Source organism: Mauremys mutica, chromosome 7 (assembly GCF_020497125.1).
Source record: "Mauremys mutica isolate MM-2020 ecotype Southern chromosome 7, ASM2049712v1, whole genome shotgun sequence".
NCBI lineage: Eukaryota > Metazoa > Chordata > Testudines > Geoemydidae > Mauremys > Mauremys mutica.
Window position 1 is genome coordinate 127,452,911 of NC_059078.1, and position 22,930 is coordinate 127,475,840.

Below are 22,930 nucleotides of genomic sequence, written 5' to 3' on the forward strand. Positions count from 1 at the left end.
CAGGCTCATTTGTACACGGCTTGATTATGCCTCCACATGTTTTTTGCTTCTCTCCTTTGTTCCTCGCTTCCCTGCTGGGTTCACTTGGTGGCATTCCAGTGCACTCCTCTCTCTCTGGCTTCTCCTTGCGTTGCCAGTGTGCGCACTCTTCTGTCCAGCGATTTCCTCCCCCCTGCCCGGGGGCTTGTGGGGGCTGCTCTCTGGCTTTGTTCTGGCGCCGCAGGAGCGCAGTGTGTGATTTGTCCAAGGCAGCAGGTTTCTTGTCATGCATTTCTCCAATGCTTTTCACCCCTTTTGGTTACAATGCCGTTTCCCTGTGCTGACTGGTTCTGCAGCTTGTGTCTGCTCTCCAGCCTCAGATGAAGGCATGGTTTCCCAGCTGGGAGCTCAACACGGCTTGGCAGAGACAAATTATAGGCTGGTTAACGCTACATGAGGGTTCAGGGTGTTTTTGATGACATTTCAATATCACATAGTCAGTCACGTGGACAAATACATATTTGCATTAACAACAGATGCTTGTACACCCAGACTGGATCGCTTGAACTGGCCGGTTCCTTTGGTGAGGAGCCAATGAAATTTACTTTGTTCTTTTGGAAAAGAAAAAGTTTATTCTTTTCACAGATTTATCCCTTTCTCAAGTATCTATGCAAACACAGAAACGTGTATATTCACACACCCCAAACATACACCGCCATGAATCTCTCACACTGCTTAGTTCCTGCTTGTTTTTATCAACGGTATCTCAAATAAGCCACTCACTCACCCATGGAGTAGAGGTTATCGAAATTCTGGTGCATACGGATGATCTCGTAGTACAGCTCATCGTAGCTGCTGGGCGTTGGGAGGAAGGTGTCTCCGTAGGTGATGAACATGTTGAACAAGTTCACTACCTACAAAAAAAAATAAAATTACAATAAGGGATCGTTACACAAAATTTAATTTACAATAGACGCCAATCAGACCCAGATGACGTTGAAAACCTTCAGAGTAATAAGCCCATAGTACACTGGACAATATTCTTTTAGCCCATCAAAGAGCAGTCATAGGCCACCTTATTTATGTGGAATGTGGATAAAACCTTAAGACAGGCAGATTTCTGATGCTTTGCGGAGTGGGGAGATTTCAGCATTCACAGCTACCACGACCCGGAAACCTGAGCTAACGAATTCGGAGCATGAGCTTGTAGAGTCCAGTGATCTACAATTCTGCCTGCTCCAGGGATAAACCAGCCACCAACTACCTGGCTGGAACTTCCCTTAAGAACAAACTTATTACATGACTGAGCATCCACTAAGGGGTTTCTCAGACCTCCCTTGGAAGCATCTGCCGTTGGCTACTATCAGACACAGGCCAGCCGGCTAGCTGGGCCAGTAATTTTCTATAGAGAATTAAGACAACACCTCCCTCCCTTGTTTGGTTACCCTTCTCTTTCCAGTTTCAGGGTCTCCCATCCCAAGCTGGCTTTTCCTGGTTTCTCCCACAAAACACACTTCACCCAGACTGGCAAAGGCAGGGAGACAACTCAATCTTGTCTACACCACTGGGCTTCCACCCCATCTGGGTCTGAAAGACTAATATCTCCCTTCTCCTGCTTTTCTATCCCCCTTCAGTTCCCACGGAGCAGAGATACCCTGGCCCCCAACAGGAGGACCTCTAAGGTCCTTGGTACGAGTCATCCCAGACATCCTTCTGCCCACACCCCTCATCCCAACAAGTGTTGTCTCTGGGGTTCCCCAATGTCTCCTTAGCATGGATAGGTTCCCAAGCTGGAGAGCTGTATGTTGATCTCTGCACAGTTTAACTACCTGCTCAGCAGGCCAGTCCTAGCCCCACACGGAATCTCCTTCTCTGGGCCATTCAACGTGAACCCACTTTCTCTACACTCACCATGAGCGCCAAGGTGAAGATGTTGTGTTTTGCCAGTAGCACAGTCTCATTGGACATGAGGAACTTCAGCAAGTTGATCAGAGCTAAGGGAAAGGATAAAAGTCATCAAAGCTTTTTTCAAGAAGCCATTTAAATACAAGTGCATTTTCACCAGCCTAGCCACTGGCCCAGGGATCAGAAAGTACTCGAGCTGGCTTACGGCTTTACTAGTTAAAATGCTGTTCTGGTCTGATAAATGACTGTGGAAATTGGCATTGTTCCAAGTTTATTCTCCTTCATCAACTTCCAGATCAAATCTATTAGTTTCAAGTGGAGTTACTTGTCAGTCAAGTCTATTGACAATGAGGTTTTTCTACCTGTCAACACCTCAAGCTATGCCTGGAACCCGGAGCATCCAGCCGTCTCATTTCTGCTCCATACACCATCAGCATGAGGCTGTGCAATTAGAACTCTGCTGTCACTTGTGTCAATGACACGAGGCAGAACACGCAGCATGGCTCTTCTGCAGCACTGCTGCCTCTGGGATGGTGTGATGGCACTAGTAAGGACCCGGGACTTTATTGTGCCAGTTATCTACGGCTGTGCAGGGAAGACGATAAATCCAGCTCAGATTCGTCTCCCGAAGACAAATAAATCAATAAAGGCTCATTCACCACCAGTGAAAGATAGTTAGCCCTTTCATTTGAACTCAAGTAATCTAATTAAAGGGCTTTAAGCGTGTCCAATTTACAAAGCATCATTGTGTTATGAACGTTTGCAAAAACGGAAATAGATCATCGGTATTATTGGAAATTATTAGCATCATAGTGGTTTTCAAAGATTTCCCCTCCCCCCCACATGGGAGACGGTTGGGAACCAAAGCCTGTTTTGTGGGTCTGTCTACACGAGATTCTAAACACAGTCTCTGCTTTGAAATCAGCCACCGGGAATGCAGTTCTGGGACTTTATGACAGCCAAATTAGGCGGACAAGACATGCAAGTTAGGAAGCTGTAAAGGCAGATTTTAAAAGGCTGTTTATTATTTACTGCTTAGTACCTGGAGCTACCAGCTTCATGTCAGGCTGAGCCCTCGGTTTTACAGGTACAACTTGGATTTGATTCATCTTTTCAAAGTCAGCGTTGCAGCTTGCAGCAATACTGCCATCCAGCATATGCAGCTGCCTGTGACCCAGCTCAAGCAGGCGGCAGCAGCAGGAAGGCAGGCACAGAGCTAAATGAGGGCAGCAGACGCAGGCTAGGAACAGCAATGGGTGCTGGTGAAAGGCGGCTGGTGGAAAACCCACCCTGGCAGCTCCAGTGAGGTCTCCGGGAGACTCACTCAGAGCCACACTCACCCGCAGGTAACACTGCACACTTGGAAAGCGGGAGCGGGAGGGGAAGTTGCCCGTGTGTTGAAATAGTTCCTGTGAGTGTTCAATACTTGCCTCAGCCTTTGGGCAATACAGCACATAGGGACCAATTAATCCTTGGACAGAGTTTACCCACTACTGCCCTCAAACCTAGTCCTGTAACTTGTACGTGTTACACACATCAATTCTAAGTCTCTTCTCAAGGACACAGGCGCAAACCAGCCCTAATTTGGGAGGGTGCTGGACAGAACAGGAAAGCCAGCTTTCACATGAGGCAGAACTACCGCTCCGCAGTGGAAATAGCTACGGGACAGGAAATTTAGTGGGGAAGCAACAAGATATGGGGGAAATTGTCCATTTCTTTGGGTTTCCAGAGACTCAAGCATGCAGAAAAAGGAGTGAGCGACAGACGTGAGGACAGAGCAGTGGTCTGAACGGAGCCTGAATAAAGCCCTGAAAGCTCTGCTCCCAATGCCAGAAGGTCCCCAATATCAGCAGAGAGCCTACTCCAGCCCAAAGGGAGGGTACCTGCGACCCCCGCCTCCCGGAGCACATTTCACTAAGCAGCAGCATTAATGCACTTCGAATTCAGCCACAAAGTGCCATCCCCACTACAGCTCATCCTCTGAATCAGACTCTGGTCAGGGCCTCCATTCCACAGGAATTCGCCCGGGGAGGACTTCAGGCCAATATTTCTCTGTGAACGAAGAAAGAGCAGGTACAGATGGGCTCTTCACTGGAGCCGAGATCCAGTTAAAACAGGTTTCCAAGGTAACTAAGCCTCATGGAGAACACTGCAGTCTCCCACAATCAGTACTTTGGGCAGCTGCCCTGCATCAACGTCACAGCAGCTTACGAGGCATTTCGCAGACGAGTGGCTATAAATAGCCTTGATTTCCAGCCGTGCCCACAGAAGTTCACCTAGCCAAGCCTCTGGCCCAGGTGCTGCCGCTGAACTCGCAGGAGCTGGGATTGCTGGAATGGCGCAGCAAGGCGCTCCGGATGGTCAGACGTGACGAGAACATGGCCCTGGAACTAGCCTAGGAAACGCCCCCACACGCTTTCCTAACAGAACCTTGCTCAGAAGAGCTCCCGCAGAGATGGGTGTACAGTGCAGAGACAATGCACTAAGCTGTATGAAACGTGCAGAGCCAGCAAGCACAAATACCGTCTGTCATTGGAGGGCACTTCTTGTTCAAACAGCAAACCCACCCTCACTGTACAGGGCATAGGCCAACTAACAGAGAGGGGGCTGGGGAAAAACCTCCTCCTCTGGGCAGGCTAGTCTGTCATTGTTCACAAGGAGCTTTCTTGAATCCTCCTCTGAGCATCTGGTACCACACCGGGCTGGAGACAGAATATTGGACTAGACGGGCGACTGATCTGATCTGGACTGACAATTCCCATGCTCTGCACATCAGCTTCACTCCCTGTAACAAATGGGCCCACTTGCTTAATTGCCAGTTTCTCTGTCAGAAGAGACACGATCTTACTGAAGCTTAAAATCACTCTGGGAATCTGAATAGCACCAAACCATTGCCCACTTCAAACGTCTTTCTCTGGTGCTGGTTAGGGGAACAGAAAGTCACAGCAAAGACAGCTCAGGGACTAACGCCCCGCCAGGTGTATGGTCACTGACTATATTATGCTGACAAATTCGTTTGGCTCTTTGGGAAGCCCAGGTGTGTAAGATGATAACGAAGAGCCCAGTCAGCAGGTGCAATGCACCAGTGCTGTTAGCTTCTTTCACCCAGGCACATCATACAGCAGACTCTAAAGCTTGGGCACAGGAAGGACTGTCAGTCCTAAACCTGCAAGCACAGATGTCCTAGGAGTTTGTTTACAAGGCAGGACCTGCCGATACATTTCATGGTGTTTCCAGGGCAAATAAAACTTACAGAGCTGCTGACATCCGGTGCTCTTCAATGATGACACTGCTGCTCAAATAACCTCGAGGGAAGGTACAACGGCTGCACCCCGAGTTCTGAATAACTGAGCTGCCTGATGCCAGACCAAGTGCATCACCTCTTCCTTGTTAGAGGGAACTGCTGTCTGCACGCAGCCCAGCACCACACCAACCAATTCTGCATGTTTGCCCCCTGGCGGAGCAGCAGATCAATTTCTCAGTCACGGATGCTCAGAGAATCATGGTTTCTGGTTGTGCTTGGTCACATCACCTTATGGGAAAGCAGCTAACGAGTGATAGGTTTGTTTCATGCATGAACTGGAAAATGGGGATGTTTCTACTAAACCACCTAGGTTCTCCCCTCCCAAGAGTCATCCGGCTTCTCCTGCCTCCCTGGGATTCCTTCCCCCCCTCACGTGAGCAGCATGCCTGACTCCCAGGCCCAGCAGAGAGGTTGCCACAGCTGCTCTAGCAACAAAAGCAGGGTAAGCCTTAACCTACCTAATCCGAATGTTTGGCTTGGGTCTCCATTTTGTACAGCGCCAAGCACGCTGGCAGTGCTTCCTAAACAAACCCCAGGAAGAGCGAGCCTGAACTCCCACATGTTCACCGACAACTTCAGGAACTAAAAGGTGGTGGGGCAGATCCTTATCAAAGGGGTATTACAAGAGGAGGCGTGTGACTGGCTGCACAGGGGATTGGCGTCAGTCTCCAGGTCTCAGCTCTCAGGCAGTTTACTCCCCCAGAGGATGGGAAATAGGATCACTGGCATTTAAGATGCCCTCCTGCTTTATTAAACTGAAATTACTGCAGATTGGCGGCGCTTTCAGCTCCTACAGCACAGAGCTGTTTGCACAGACCAGCCCTTCTGCCACTGGGGTTCTGGGATGCCAGCTCCTCTCACTCCAGCCCCTGGAGAGCACAGGATTCCTCCTGCCCGACAGTCCCTCCCCTTCTCTCCCACCCCAACAGATTTTGCTTCCCTTCACTGCATAAAATGGACCATTTTTTCTGCGAGCCTTGTTCTGCGCTGAAGTGAACTCAGCCCAGGAGCATTGGGATCAGGAAGACGTTTCCGTTCTATTTGCTGCCTCACCGTTCCTGGTCTGGATGCCGTCTGTGCGGGGGAAGGGGAGGCAGCAAAGCCCCTACGCCAGCTGCAATGGAAGCGCAAACTCTGCCCAGAGCAGTCCGGGCTCCGGCAGGCTATTGCACACGTGGGCAAAACGAGGACCGGTCCCAAGAGAGACGCTGCTGTCGAATCTGGGGAAACGGACCGTGGGGATGGGGAGGAGCTGGGGCATTGCTTTTCTGTCCCTGCTAGGCTCCCAGTTCGCAAGTCTAGTCCTCTGAACGGGGCACCAATGGTCACCAGAGGGAGTGGGGCAGGAAGCGAGTGACACCTAGAGAGTCACGGAGCCCGTCAAACCTTCCCACGTGGGCCCCGGGGGCTCCCGGCCAGGCAGCACGGGAAAGGGAGCGCTACTGCCACGCACAATGGACGACAGCGCCAGCTGCCTCCCGCTCTCACGCCCCCTTCTAGAGCCGGGACAGCAGGACACCGCGCTGCTTCTAACTCGCCCCCGCAGGGTGTTCTCCTCCCATCTTGGCCCCACCGGGGGCACCTGGCAAGGCAGCTCCTCAGGGTGCTCACTGGCTGCAGGCAGGCGCAGCCCAGGGAATTCCTCTGCCTCCTCTCTAGTGAAGCAGAACAGTCATTCCAGGTGACCTCTCCGCAGCCAGCCTGCTCCCTCCTATGTGGCTAGTGCCAGAGGTAGCGCCTGGCGGCCGAGACGGGCAGTAAGGAAGAGAACGGATGGGCCAGTGGTTAGCGCAGCAGGGCTGGACGTGGAAGACCTGGTTCAATTCCCTGGGCTGCCACAGACTCCTTGTGACAACACGGCCAAGTCACTTTGTTTCCTTGTGCATCAGCATCTCGTTTGCACCCTGGGACTGACCACGCGGCCCAGCGCAGCTTGTGAGGCTCAGTACAGTGAAGACCGCGAGGTGCCCGTACGCGCTGGGAACGAGGGCACGGATGGCTGGGAAGCAGCAGCGCAGCCAAGGCAGGAGAAAGTTGTAACCTTCACACTGGACAGAGAGTGAAGAAGTTTCCCACACCCAGCAGCAGCAGACAAATAAACCTGGGCCTGCTTCACTTCGAGATCCCTATCTCCCCAGGTGGGAGCAAGCGCCCAGGCCTGAGATCTTTTCTTCTTTTAACCCAGGAGAGCTGAGTGCGGGCACGGGTCAGGGGGAGTCTGAGCAGCAGCTGCTTAAGCCGCTGAGGCCGAAGTTCAGTGGGATTTATGAAGAGAGGGGCCGTGCGCTCGGGCAGGGCTAGAACAAGCAGAGTTAGTTCAGACTGATGTCGAAGAGTCCCCACCCCCTGTAAGCAGAGGCAGCTGATCCCGGTGCTGTACGGTACACACACACCAGGCAACGGCCCGACAGCTACAGTCTAAAAGCCACACACAGACGGCAGGACGCCGTGCAGCCCAGAGGAGGAGATTGACTTTTTGTAGACACTGTGGAAGCAGCAGGTTGTTGGAGGATCTGAGTGAGGAGCCCGTGGACTGGGAAGGTGTTCGTGGAAACGGGCATGTGGCTGGCTGTGAGAGCAGAAGAGGGTGGGGAGGTGAAAGGGGGCTTGCAGTACAAGATGCACACCAAGGCTGTAGGAGTGCTAGTCCGACCGCTGGCGAGGGGGGTGGTATAACCCCCTGCTGGAGGCTGGGAACCTCACCAAAAGGAGCACTATGCTGTACTGGGCCGGCAGTTCCTAGCTCCCAGCCCAGCTCAGACGTAGTTGGCTGGGTGGCAATGGACAGTGGTTTGAGAAAGCTGTGGAAGACAATTCCACCAGGGCTGGTACAACGAGGCTGCCACCTGGCTGAAGGGAAGAACTCCTCCCCATGCTGGTGTCCAGGAAAGCAGATCAGGAACAAAACGACGAGCAACAGCCCAGGCTCGTGTGTGAGAACGAAAGATTGATTACACACAAATTAAATGGTCTTCCTCTAGTGTCTTCCATCTTAGGAGCTCATAATAATGAATTCAGCATCACAGCCCCCTTGTGAGGCAGGGGTGTATTACCAGCTCTGTTTCACTGGTGGGGAAACTGAGGCACAGAGCGGCAACATGACTTGTCCAAGTCAAATAGCCAGTCAGGGACAGAGCAAGGGATGGAACCAGGAGCCCTGTCTCCTAGCCCTGCATATCAGCCACCAGACCATCCCAGGAGAGAACAGCACTTCCCTACCACCTTGACAGTGGTGTTGTGAGAATCAATACATTAAAGGTCTTTCTAAATGGGGACAAGAAGGGAGACCCCAGAACAATACAAATTTACCACCACAGTAATTGTGGTGCCTGAAGAAAGGCTTGAAGGCAGGGAAGCAACAGGGCTCGACAACTGTCTGTTGAGGCAGCCCGAGTTTGTTCCTGGGGTGAGGGAACCGGTCACGTTAAGTGTGCACAAAAGCTCTGCACAACAGTGATCAAACACTCTCGGGAGATGAACATTGACAATAGGGTCTGACGGGAAAGAACTGCCAGCAGCATTCTCCAGAGACGGGCTATGGGCTGGAAGCGTGAGCTGGAAATAGCTGCAGCACAATTACAAACTCATGCACCAACTCTAGCCCAGCGTCCAGGGACAAGGTAACCAGTTACCCAGGGGTGGGGTGGGTGCTGGCCCACTTACTGTCAATCAGCGGTGACCCTGGGGGCCAGGGGCGCAGGGGAGCCCACAGACGACAGAGGGACATTTAACGCATCAGCTGGCTCGTCCCTGGCTCTGAGCACCCACGAGTGTGAGGAGAGGAAACCTCCTCACAGCTCCTGACAGAGGGGAGCCCAGACACCAGCGACTGCCCTCGGCAGGTGAGGCACTAAAGAAATAAGGAGTCTGTCTGCATCCCTGCTTACGGCATCTCGCGCCCCTCACCCTGCTCTGATGGGATGGGGACTGATCGCCGGCTCTCCTGCCCTTTGCTCTTCCCAGTGGGTCTCTCCCCCGCTGTGGTTCTACAGCTACCGAAAAAAGCCTGAGCCTTTTTAAAGGCTGGATTTGGTTGCTCCTCCAACAGCTGGATGCTGCTCCTCCATTTTACAGGGCTGACTTCATTCAGCGCCGAATTCCGTAACTACGGGCAGGTTTTAGTGCTCAGCTGGTGCCTCTCTCAGGGGTACGGACAGTCTGTATTGGCAGGCTCCCCTCCACCTGCTCCTGCTCCCGCTCCCCGGGATACAAGAGTCCCTAGGCTGAGAAAACTGCAGCAGCTTGCCAGAGTCGGCAGTGGGCTGGTGGGGGGAGACAGCAGCAGCTCCCAGAACCAGGCAGCCTGATGTGAAATTTCTTCTGTACAGTAATTTGTTCTCTACACAACCCACGTGCCTGTCCCTGCTGCCCCACCCCAGACCCCAGCCACCCGTGGAAGTGGGGGAAGGAATGGGAATGTTACCAGCTGGGACAGATGCCAAAGCAATGGACTGGGGCTCGTCTGAACTGCTCTTTGATATCACGGCAGTTAAGACAAATTTAATTTTCTAACTTTGGCCCAAGGTCAGGTGAACCCAAAACTTTCTGTAAGTCACTAAAACTATGATCTCATCCATAACAAGCACAGGCACTAGGATATGGGGGGCCAACCCTCCTGAGCAGGGTACGCTCAACGTGACAGTGCAGACTCATTCCCTGAGCTAACCAGGCGCCCAAGAAGGGACGGCTGCAATAGCTTCAGTTGGGGTCCTCGGGCAAAGCCCTGGCGAGGAGCTGCAAGCGACACCAGCAGCACTGCAACGGACTCAGACAGAAGGGACGTGGGAGAAAGGAAGAGGACATGCTGAGGGAAGAAGTGGAACTAGGCAGAAGTGCAGCCTCTAGACTGATGGTTCCCAAACTGGGGGGCGGGGTCATGGCGATCCCTACTGTGCAGAGGATGCCATTTTGTTCTTCAAAATGGCACCTCCATGCTGCCCGGGGTCCTGGCGGAAAGACTTCATTAAAACAGCATCATGCCAGGAAAAAAATCCGGGAACCTCTGCACTAGAGGAACTAGTCAGACCACATGGACTCAGGTGCCAGCAGCACGCCCATGACACAAAACTCTCTGCATCCTTCACCACATACAACCCCAAGGACCCAGTGCTTGGATGAGACCAGCTCCCAGAGGAAAAGCAGCTGGCTGAAGCTGAACCCAAGCCAAAGAGAGGTGATGCTGGTGGGCAGAGGAAAGCTTTCTGAAGAGTTGTCAGCCGTGGCACAGTCTCCTTTGGTTACCAGTACCCAGCCACAGCTGGTCAGTTCACTCCATAGTCTGAACACTGCAGGGAGTCTCCTTAGCAACACAGGCTGCTGCGAGCACCTCAGACCTGCCCTCGACGCTCCACACTGGCTTCCTATAGAATTTTTAATTAAGTTCAAGGTCTCGGTCCTTATCTTCATGCTGCTCCATGGCCTGGGACCTGGGAATGTAAAAGAGCCTAGAGCTCCAGGATGAAGACCATGGCCAACAGCTACACTCTGCTGCCACGATGCAACTCTCTACAATAAGGGTGAAGTTCATCTGTGAGGAAGACAGAACCTTCTCAGGGGCCAGGCCAGGCCTGCGACATGAACTCCCCCCGGAACTAAGGACAATCACAAACCTCACCGTCTTCTGCTCCAAGGTCCATGCTTCTTTGACCTGCCTTCTTTAACATAAACCCAAAGCAACATGCATATTTAAAAAAAAAAAAATCACGTACCAAAACAAGCCACTCACTGCAGAGTCTCCCCCTGGGGAGCGGCTGAGAGAACAAACACCAGATGTGGAGTCACATGAAGGAATGCACGGCTCAAAGGCACTCAGAGGCTACAGTAATGAGGGCCATATAGGAACCTAGACAGAGCAGAGCAAGGGAAGAGCTCACTCTACGAGGCTGCCAGATTCCAGCCCCAGCTCTCCAGGCTTCTGAAGTCTACAAGAAGCTGTCTGTGAGTTCCATTCTATGCATCCGAAGAAGTGAGCTGCAGCTCACGAAAGCTCATGCTAAAATAAATGTGTTAGTCTTTAAGGTGCCACAAATACTCCTGTTCTTTTTACAAGAAGCTGAGTGGGCCTGGAAAGCAGCAATGCAGAGTTTGTCCATTTTTGCTGTTCGGTATCTGAAAGGTCAAGTCTTGTGTAACTTACTTTCTTTCACAACAATGCACTTGGAGTATTACGATCTAGCACAAGGGAGCTGAACAGACTTTTCCCCATGTATCAGTCATGGGTTTAACTTCACTCAAATGCACAAGCTCTCGTTCCTCGTGCCCATCCATAGCTGCAATAGAAAACAAAACAGGCTGAACAAGAGATCATTTACTATTTCCACTTGAAGGCTTTGTTCAAGGGGCCTTCTTCTTCCCGTTTGCGACAATCTCTAACGCTTGGAAGCATTTCCTTCCCTGCCTCTGTATCCTCCTGGCACAGAAACTGGTGCAGCCAGTGTTAGCTGGAAGGGCCAGCTATGCCAAGCGATACGTAACTCTCTGCTCCTCCGGAGCCAGCAAGCAGTGCTCACACCCTGGTTCCGCCAGGCTCCGAGCCCTGCGTGTATTTCTGAATGAGTATGTGGACACTCAAAAGCCAGAGAACATTGGTCACAATAAAGTTTTATCAGCTTGAAGGGAGGCTAAATTTTAGACCAGGGGTGTCCAAACTACGGCCAGCGGGCCAACTGCGGCCCACGGGTCAGTTTTTATTGGCCCGCAGCAAATTCTGAAAATACAGTTAAACCCTGTTATCTCGACGGCGGGCGGGCGGGGACAGGCAGGGACCGGGTATGCGGGGGCGGGAGGACGGGCGGGCGGCAGGAGAAGCCGGGACCAGGTAGGTGGGGCAGGGACCAGGTATGCGGGGACGGGCGAGCGGGCGGGGACAGGCAGGGACCGGGTATGCGGGGGCGGGCAGGCGGTGAAGCGGAGCCGGCGGACGGGCGGGCGGCGAGGCGTAGCCGGGTGGGCGGGCGGCAGGCGAGCCGGGACCAGGTATGCGGGTCCGGGCGGGCGGGCGGCGAGGCGGAGCCGGGCGGGCGGGCGACAGGCGAGCCGGGACCAGGTATGCGGGGGCGGGCGGGCAGGAGGGGACAGGCAGGGACCGGGTATGCGGGGGCGGGCATGGCTCCCTGGTTCTCCCCCGTTTCCGGTGCCGGTGGCTCACCCCCAGCCTCTCCCCCGCTCTTCCCCCTCACCCGCAGCCTCAGCTCGCTTGCGCTGCCAGCGGCGCAATGCTCTGGGCAGTGGGGCTGTGAGCTCCTGGGGCAGGGCAGCTGCAGAGCTGGGCCTGACCCGGTGCTCTGTGCTGTGCGGTGGCAACAGCGTGGTCTGGCTCCAGCCGGGTGGCGCGGCTGTAGCACCGCCAGCCACCAGTGCTCCAGGCAGTGCAGTAAGGGGACAGGGAGCAGAAGGGGTTGGATAGGGGGCAGAGGAGTTCAGGGTGGTGGGCAGCGGATGGGGGTGTGGATAGTGGTTGGGGGAGGAACAGGGGGTTGAATGGGGGCAGGGATCCTGGGGGAGCAGTCAAGAAGGAGAGGGGTTGGATGGGGCCATCGTCCCGGGGAGGCCGTCAGGAATTAGAGGAGGGGTTGGATGGGGTGGCGGAGGTCCAGGGGTGGTCAGGGGACAGGGAGTGGGGGGTGGTGGTGGTGGATGGGGCAGGGGTCCCAGAGGAGCTGTCAGGGAATGGGGGATGGGGGTTGGATGGGGGAGGAGTCCGGGGTGTGTGTGCAGATAGGAGGTGGGGGCTGGGCCACGACCCCTCCCCTAACCGGCCCTCCATACAATTTACGAAAACCGATGCGGCCCTCAGGCCAAAAAGTTTGCCCGCCCCTGTTTTAGACCTTCACTTCCTTTTACTAAAACCTCTTTCCAAGCCATTTGACCAATCGGCTCTTCAGTCATGCTCCTGCTGGCAGCCGCACGCATCGTATCTCCCACCTACCCTAGCTGATTCACTGAGAGAGTTGTTACTCCACTCTCCCCGCATTGTGCTTCCCAGGCTAGACAGTTGCTGCAGCCAGTGACAGTCTGGAAAGAACTGGTTCAAAAACTGCCCAGCAACACGAATCAATGAACTGAATCAGTCTTCACCCATTACTGGAGTACAAGAAACGTCATCAGTGTCAAATGCTCTTGATGGTCAATACCTGAGCCCCAAACGCCCGTGATTAATAATGCAACCTGAACTATGTACTGATCCAGGGAGATTGTGTATTACATGTATCGAAAGCCGTTTTTAAAATACCTTCCACTGTTTCCTTGCCTCTGCTCAGCTAGTAGAGCTGCCATTTAATACCTTCCACCAGCAAACTTTGCACTTCTATAGCACTTATCCAGGGAACCCAAAGCCCTTGCCAAAAGCAGGAATTATCCTCATTTTACAGATAGGAAAGCTGAGGACAAGAAAGCGTAAGTGACATGCCCACGATCACAGAGCAAGTCGGCATAAGGACTAGAAATGAGTTCTTTTTAGTAGCACAGAAAGAATCTGCTTCGCTATCAGTATAAAACTCCTAAAAGACAGTTCCAGCATTATAGAAAGTGCTGTGCATCTCAAGTGTTTTCGCTTTAACAGTGAGTTCAGCAACTGTTTGAATTAAGCAAGATAAACGTTAAGAACTTACAGCACTTCCCTTACAATAATGCAGAAACTGAGTCAACGCTTTCTAATGCAAAGATGATTTTTAATCCTACTTTGCAATCAATTGCCCTATTAAATGGCGGTTTCATCATTTTTATTATATTTAAGATTTCTTATAAAGTGACTTATTCTTGCAATTATGTGTAGACATTAGAATCTCTCATATTCCTATAAATGTGGTTTTCCTTTAAAGCAAACCGTAGCAGCTCTGAAGACGTTACCGTATCTACAAGTTCTGGGGGAACTGCTCGAGCATTGCTAATTGTGAGGTGGGAGGAGTTGAAGGAACGAGGGCTTCTATATAAAAGGCTTAAATGAGTCACAACTCTTTCCGAATAGCTTATACATGTGAAACAATATCAAGCAGCACATCTACAGTGATTTCATCTCCAAAGTGCTGTACCAGCATTAACTCATTAGAAAAGGGTTCAATGAAATTAACATGCACAGACCCCTCCCTCATGACCAGCTAAGTCAACGTCTTATCTTATTTTCACAGAGCCGGGAGCAGAATTTAATATTCATCACAGCAGGGAACTGGATGGATCTGATCAGAATTCCTCTGGCAGCTCTGTCAATTCACCTCGATCTCGACCTTCAATAACCGCAAGTCCTTCACAAGAACTGATTACCAGACGTGCCAAATAGTGCAGCTGTTTTGAAAAGCGGTCAAAATGTCTGCCAAGGAATAGGTGGATGCCATCACATTCATCACAGCTTATGACCCAAGACAGATTTCTAGCTGAGTCACCTACAATGGTACATAAACTCTTGCAGAAGCAAATAACGTTTTTCCTCAGAGAACGGAAGAAGATTCCAGCATGACCACAGTCCAACCTTGGTCTCAAACAGAAAGCCAATAACTTGCTGACTTTAAAAGGGTCAGAACAGTTCTACTACACAACTATATTAAGAGAATTGAACACACAATAGTCAGAAAACACCAAAGCACCCTTAACTCTGCCCCTTGTGTGCGCACACTACAAAGATGTTCATTACATGAATACATTTGCTCTTTCCAATACTACGCATCATACCATTTTTTCTAGAACCTACAACACACACACGTAGCACCCTCACCTATTGTGTACACCAAAGAGAGACAGTGACCTCATTTATATACCAGAAACACACTACATGGTTGTAGAGCACATTGTGTATTGTGTGTAGGAGAAATAGGGTGCAATCATAGAGTCATAGATCAGGAAGGGACCTCGAGAGGTCGTCAAGTCCAGCCCCTGCACTCAAGGCAGGACTAAGTATTATCTAGACCATCCCTGACAGGTGATTGTCTAACCTGCTCTTAAAAATCTCCAGTGATGGAGATTCCACAACCTCCCTGGGCAATTTATTCCAGTGCTTAACCACCCTGACAGGTACAAAGTTTTTCCTAATGTCCGACCTAAACCTCCTTTGCTGCAATTTAAGCCCATTGCTTCTTGTCCTGTCCTCAGAGGTTAAGAAGAACAATTCTTCTCCCTCCTCCTTGTAACAACCTTTTATGTACTTGAAAACTCATGTCGCCTCTCAGTCTTCTCTTCTCCAGACTAAACAAACACAATTTTTTCAATCTTCCCTCATAGCTCATGTTTCCTAGACCTTTAATCATGTTTGATGCTCTTCTCTGGACCTTTTCCAATTTGTCCACATCTCTTCTGAAATGTGGCGCCCAGAACTGGACACAATACTCCAGTTGAGGCCTAATCAGCGTGGAGTAGAGCAGAAGAATCACTTCTCGTGTCTTGCTTACAACACTCCCGCTAAGACAGCCCAGAATGATGTTTGCTTTTTTTGCAATAGCGTTACCCTGTTGACTCATATTCAGCTTGTGTTCCACTATGACCCCCAGATCCCTTTCCGTAGGACTCCTCCCTAGGCAGTCAGTTCCCATTCTGTATGTGTGCAACTGATTGTTCCTTCCTAAGTGGAGCAGTTGGCATTTGTCCTGATTGAATTTCATCCTATTTATTTCAGACCATTTCTCCAGTTTGTCCAGATCATTTTTAATTTTAATCCTGTCCTCCAAAGCGCTTGCAACCCCTCCCAGCTTGGTATCATCTGCAAACTTTATAAGTGTCCTCGCTATGCCATTATCTAAATCATCTATGAAGATACTGAACAGAACCGGACCCAGAACGGATCCCTGCAGGACCCCGCTCATTATGCCCTTCCAGCCTGATTGTGAACCACTGATAACTACTCTCTGGGAATGGTTTTCCACCCAGTTATGCACCCACCTTATAGTAGCTCCATCTAGGTTGCATTTCTCTAGTTTGTTTATGTTGATCATGTAATTAAAAATTGTACTGGAATGATAACCACAAGGCAGCAGTGTCCGTGGGATCAGGAGCTGACACACCAATTCTTCTGGGGAATAGCAAGGGATAGCAGCCAACACGGCAATGAGGCGATTACCACACTCAGCGGCTTGGCCTTTCCTTTTTTGGGCAAAGCTGGTGATTAACTGGCCGTGGCAACAGAGAAGCTCCACAACTGTTCCACTTAAACTCCTGACAAAGCAACACAAACCACGGACTCCCCCGCGCAACTCGTAACAACAATGCACCGCTCTACAGCTTAAGCCCACGAGGGTAGGTGGTCATTATGTATTAAAACAGATCATTATGCACACAGCCAACAGTGGGAAAAACAGAAATCAGGAAGCTGTATGTTGCTTCAAGGGAGACCTCTGTGCTCAAACTAGAAAGCAGGGTTCAAAACCGATTGTGGAGGACGAGGGAGCTATCTGTGTTATTTATGAGTATCACCTGCACCTCACTTGTTTGATAGCATCCCTGCAGACTGCACGGAGCTAAATCGGGGAGGCTGCTGCGGAGAAACAAACAGGAACCGAAACGATGACAGAGCTAAGGTACCTCCAGAGGGAAGACCCAGGGTCCTTCGGGGAACAAGGGGGGAGCTGTTAACTGGGAAATGCCCAACCAGGCTAGCAGGGTCGGTTTCCCGAGGCCTAGGATCAAAGGGGCACCAACCCATGAAAGAGCCCAGCCTAGGGGGCAGCAGTGGCTGGAGATGAGGCTCTGACAGAGACGCTGGGAGAACACAACCGGGCTGTCTGTCTGTCTGTCTCTCCCAGCCCAGGAGTAGGGGTCTGGGCTGAGTGGAACTGCCCCAGGCCTTGCAGGGAAGGGACACGGTTTTGGTAGGACCCAGGCGTACAGGCCTTTTGCTATTCTCTCTCTTTGCTCTGCTGGCTGGGGGCCTTTGGGTGAATAAATACTAAAGCAGCTGTTTCTGAGTCACTTTAATCAGCTGCTAGAGTCCGGCTCCCCCAGGGAAAGCGCGGTGGGCCTGTCGTGTTATCACAGCTGGGAACCGGGGCTGCAAGCGCAGCCAGCCAGCTGGAGAGTGCTGGGACCATGACGGCTGCGCTCGGGAAGGACTCACAGGGCCCAGTGCGCAGCTTCCCTGTCACCACGACACCTAGGCAGTCCAGTTTCTTTTGTTCCAGGTCTTGGACATAAGCTGGATACTCTGAGCAGAGAATTCTGGTGGACACAGAAGGAGCCATGACGTTCAAGACTTGGCTGATCCTTACAAAATGCAACTAGAAATATTCTGAAAGGCAAGAAAACTTCAAGGAGGTCAGCTCCTCAGACAGCTTCACACCCACGCTGCTCCTGGTAAGGCACTTGGATTCTTCCCTCATTCTTCACCGGCCAGCCAGTCGGCGTGGGCATCTGAGCCCACCTCGGTGGGGACGGACACCATGCTCCAGGCCACGGTGCATTAATACCTACGTAGCACAGCCTGGGCTATGGATTTATTTCGAAATACAACTGCCTGGGGTAAAAGAATAAATCCGACAGGCAGCTAAGGGCTGGACCCACCAACTCTCATGACATGAAAAGGGAAAGCCACCTGTGTGACAGTATGTTAGCACAAATACGTGCCCAGGAGCAGGGTGTCCAACGGGGCGTCCACCCACTGATTGATGGCAGCATCCTGCACAACAGGGCTGGGCTGTATTTGTGGCTGTTTCCTTTCGCAGCGTTCCTGACTCCTCTGCGGCTCACTGAAGATCTCGCCCGGAGCTCAAGTCCCAGCAGGAGATTGCAGCAGCTTTCGGAGGCGCCGCGGCTGCTGGCCTCCCATGCCCAGAGGAAGCGCTTCTCTCCATTACAGGGGCACTAGCTGTCTGCCTTATTTACAGAGCCGCCAACACTAGGCTCCGGAAGGGAAGAGATGGCTCTGCACAACTCTGCTGTCGTCGCCTACAATTCTCATCTCAATTCCTCTACACCCGACACTCTGCTGCCTCCTCTCCGCACAAGGCTTTGTCTCCTTCTCCCACTCAGTTCCATGCCTGGAGCAGCCTTCCTCCTCCGATATGCCATGCACAGCTCCCTGCCCGCCCATCAGTCACTCCTCACAAGCCGGCCCATTTGTCTGCCAGCCCATATCTCCGCTATCGCTACGCCACAGGGCTCACCGCAGAGCCCTGGCCTCAGTCTGTGCAGCTCCTACAGTAGGAAGGGGCTGAGGCAGGCTCTAGGGCTCTCGGTTAGCATCTCTGGAGCTTCAGGCCGACGTCACTTTGGAGCGCCACAGTTCTGAAGGTTTGCAGACCTGGAGCTCCCTTCTGCAGACCCCTGGTGGCACTACAGCCAGAGGCACCATTTCTGTGGTTTGGTGCAGGAAGCAGCTAGGGAGCATGCCAGCCAGGGGTTCAGAAAGGGCAGCGCAGAGAACAGAGATTTCTGTATCCTGATAGGGCATCAGCTGGCCAACAGACCGAGGGCAGAACATCCCCGGCCACTCGTGCCAGTGGCAGGAGCACCCTGAGAAATTAAACAGCTCCCTGGTGAAGCAATATCACTTGAACCACCCAATGTGTCCCCAGGGAGAGCAGGCCTTTCGGAAATCAGCCTGCCCTAGACATCATTCAGGAAACTCACACCTGTTAATTCCAGTCTTCCCAGGCTTGTGTTAATTAGCGAAGCAGCTGCTGACAAGTGGCATTTCCCTGCAGGAAAAACAACAGCACAATCCTCACGGCAATACATTTCTTCCTAATCATGCAGAATCTCACCAACACACTTGAAGTGTGCAGGGTACGTCAGCACACCCCCACGCGACCAATCCTGAGCATTTTACTCTTCCCGGCTTTCCTTTCAGAGCACAAGCAGTACTTCACACTTCGAAAGCACTTCACTTTTCCTAAGCCTTGTATCACCAGCAGCTAATTAGCAAGCGCTAACAAAACTGTCCACCCCACAGTTAGGTCGAGGTAAGACAGCTTACATCAACCGAACTCTGTAAGCGTCTACGCTACAACGTTGCTCCCACCAACAGGCGTGGTGTGCAGGTCGGTGCAGTTAGGTCGACGCAGCGACATGTAGACGCTGTGCTGACTGTTCCGCCTGGCGGGGCTGCGGCTGTCAGCACCCCACAGCACTCCACGCTGACATTCAGTGCAAGAGCTCCTGGTGAGGACATGCACTGCCAACAGAGGATGCTAGTGTAGACACACACAACTGATTTAATTACTGCGGTGGCTGTACATTAGCGTAACTTAAGTCACCTCAACTTTGTAGCGAAGACGTGCCCCGAGTCTCAGAGTGCAGTGGGGGGGATGAAATTTTTAGAAAGGAAAGTTTAGGTTTATGATGATTCCGCACAGTGAGATCATTAAACGATGGACTAGTCTCTTAAGGGACATGGTGCAAAGGTTATCGCTTGGCACTTGCAGAAGCAGACGTGATAAAGCGCTGATCAACGTACTGTAGGGAACAGTTCTGCCCTGGCCATGCAGAAATGAGCTAACAGGGAGGTGTGGGGTACACCTCTGAGTTCCATCTTGCAATTATAGCACACGCTGCCTGGTACCATTTCTACTGGCATTGGATTTCACTGCCACACAACCAGTCCTCTGGGGGCTCGGTTCTGAAGAAAGCAACTGGAAAGAACTCAAAGGAGTCCGATTGTTGGTGCATTTCCATGTCTCTGCACCCAGCTGGGCACAGCGACCGAAGGAAAGTACTCGACTGCGAATTGAGAACCGCTTCAGAAACCCCTCAGCACATCTTTTCAACAGCCATCCTCTAGCCGAGTTCCTGGCGAGAGCTGCATGAATCCAGCCAAGCCACCAATCCTAGACCTGAACCACAACTCCCAGAGCAGGACACAGGGGATCAGGTCCCCTTCAATGCGCAAAAACCTCCCTTTTCAGCCACAAAGGCAAGGGGAATAATTGCACCCTCGTAGCTCAGCTGCTTGCAGGACTGGAAGAGAAGCTTGGAAATTAGCGAAGGACAAGGCCTGTTAGAGCACTTGGTCTATCGCCCGCAGTGAATACAAAGATTGCACCGCCCGATAAAAGCACACAGTGCATGGGAACTGACTCCCTTTACTGGAAAACAAAAGAAACCCGCTAAAAGGCCTTTTCTGGCTCGGTGTGGGGAGTGCCCCCGCAGCGAACACCACAAGGGCCAGAGTTTAGAAGCTTCTCCTCCTTCCCATTGATATTTGTGGTCAAGAGATTGTGCAGCTCCTCACACAAGCCTCTTCATAGCCCACCTGCTGCAACAAACCCAGCTTCTCCCGCACCGCAGCCTCCCCGCTATTCCCAGCTGTTGGAGAGAGAAATAGCCTCCGTTAAGGAATGCTGCTCCCATCAGGTGAGTGGGGCTCTGAAGACTGATATGACATATAAAAAATCATGAGGCACTTGGATACCATGGCAATCAGGGCCATACAAGAAGGCAGATTAGCTACTATTATAAGGATCCAAGAAGAATCCAAGACAGATACAGAGGAGGCGAAGAGAAGGAGGAGGAGGAGGAGTTTTGAAGGGGATCTAATTACCATGCAGTGATTTTTAAAAGAAAATAGAGCAGTTTTGACAAAAGCTGTGGTTTAAAAAGTTCACCAAGGAAAGAGCGCTCTTAGCAAGAGGAGCAGCTCCTGCAGCATGCACAAAGAGGTGAACAGAAAGGGTTCCAGGTACCTGACCAGAGCTCCCGCCAGGTATAATGAAGCCTCACTCTGCATTTCTTCTGGTAGCACAGCAGCTTATGCACGATCTGAATGCACCGCCTGGAACAGAGAGAGGACAGCAAGATTATCACTCACCACCGAGACACTGCCGTGGCCATTTTAAACCCTTACGCAGCAGACCTTTAGCCTTCCAGGAAGGGACGAGACAGCGGATGGCCGGATGTGTCTCTTGGGGGAGAAAGGCAAGTTGAACCAAGCCCCTAGCTAGGAGGGCTTGACTCACTCTCTCAGGCCCGCTGCCCTGAGGGAAGCAGGGCCACCTGGAGACAGCATCTTGCATGGCAGCGTTCAAGCTCCCAGTGACAATGTGCTACAGAAACACTTACAGAACAATGCCCCGGGGCTCTCTTGGGTGGCTGGTTTCTCACATTTGGACAGTCTTCCTCACGGGGAGTTTAGGAGATTCACTGCCCTGGCGTGAGGAGCCTGTAAGAGCCACAAGAAGGAGCTACGTGGCTCGCAGAACTGACATGCTTTGCCAGATGAGTTCAGTGAGCTGGCAAGTTCCTGGAATCTGGAACCAGTTACAGGTGCAACAGACCTTATCAGCTCCACAGCATCACAAGCATACACAGGTCCTTGCAAGGTCCCCAAGCAAAACTCTGGGGCATCCAGGAGACAGCACTGAGTTCACAGCCCATGCTGACTAAGCACCAGAGGCATCGCCTGCAGACGCTGCCAGCTCCAAAGCAGCAAGCGTGGCACTTGGCAGATCTACAGCATATCTAAGTCTTGCTACTGAACTCACGACCAGCGTGCCCGAGCCCCTCCAGACGTCTTAGGAACATAAGAACATAAGAAAGGCCGTACCGGGTCAGACCAAAGGTCCATCTAGCCCAGTATCTGTCTACCGACAGTGGCCAATGCCAGGTGCCCCAGAGGGAGTGAATCTAACAGGCAATGATCAAGTGATCTCTCTCCTGCCATCCATCTCCATCCTCTGACGAACAGAGGCTAGGGACACCATTTTTACCCATTCTGACTAATAGCCATTTATGGACTTAGCCACCATGAATTTATCCAGTCCCCTTTTAAACATTGTTATAGTCCTAGCCTTCACAACCTCCTCAAGTAAGGAGTTCCACAAGTTGATTGTGCACTGCGTGAAGAACTTCCTTTTATTTGTTTTAAACCTGCTGCCTATTAATTTCATTTGGTGACCCCTAGTTCTTGTATTATGGGAATAAGTAAATAACTTTTCCTTACCCACTTTCTCAACATCACTCATGATTTTATTATACCTCTATCATGTCCCCCCTTAGTCTTCTCTTTTCCAAGCTGAAGAGTCCTAGCCTCTTTAATCTTTCCTCATATGGGACCCTCTCTAAACCCCTAATCATTTTAGTTGCCCTTTTCTGAACCTTTTCTAGTGCTAGAATATCTTTTTTGAGGTGAGGAGACCACATCTGTACACAGTATTCGAGATGTGGGCGTACCATGGATTTATATAAGGGCAATAATATATTCTCAGTCTTATTCTCTATCCCCTTTTTAATGATTCCTAACATCCTGTTTGCTTTTTTGACCGCCTCTGCACACTGCGTGGACATCTTCAGAGAACTATCCACGATGACGCCAAGATCTTTTTCCTGACTCGTTGTAGCTAAATTAGCCCCCATCATGTTGTATGTATAGTTGGGGTTATTTTTTCCAATGTGCATTACTTTACATTTATCCACATTAAATTTCATTTGCCATTTTGTTGCCCAATCACTTAGTTTTGTGAGATCTTTTTGAAGTTCTTCACAATCTGCTTTGGTCTTAACTATCTTGAGAAGTTTAGTATCATCTGCAAACTTGGCCACCTCACTGTTTACCCCTTTCTCCAGATCATTTATGAATAAATTGAATAGGATTGGTCCGAGGACTGACCCTTGGGGAACACCACTAGTTACCCCTCTCCATTCTGAGAATTTACCATTAATTCCTACCCTTTGTTCCCTGTCCTTTAACCAGTTCTCAATCCATGAAAGGACCTTCCCTCTTATCCCATGACAGCTTAATTTACGTAAGAGCCTTTGGTGAGGGACCTTGTCAAAGGCCTTCTGGAAATCCAAGTACACTATGTCCACCAGATCCCCCTTGTCCACATGTTT

At 51.3% G+C, this 22,930-nt stretch overlaps 1 protein-coding gene across 4 annotated transcripts in view; it reads right to left on the reverse strand.

The window, feature by feature from the left end:
• ARMH3 (armadillo like helical domain containing 3) overlaps positions 1–22,930 on the reverse strand; it is a 172,897-nt gene that overhangs the window by 84,777 nt on the left and 65,190 nt on the right. For all 4 annotated transcript variants that reach the window (XM_045024060.1, XM_045024059.1, XM_045024057.1 and 1 more), the window contains exons 20-22: positions 20,785–20,873; positions 1,891–1,973; positions 767–893 (exon numbers count right to left, since the gene is read on the reverse strand). In XM_045024060.1, the coding sequence (XP_044879995.1) occupies positions 767–893; positions 1,891–1,973; positions 20,785–20,873 (299 nt within the window). The remainder of the gene's footprint in view (positions 1–766; positions 894–1,890; positions 1,974–20,784; positions 20,874–22,930) is intronic.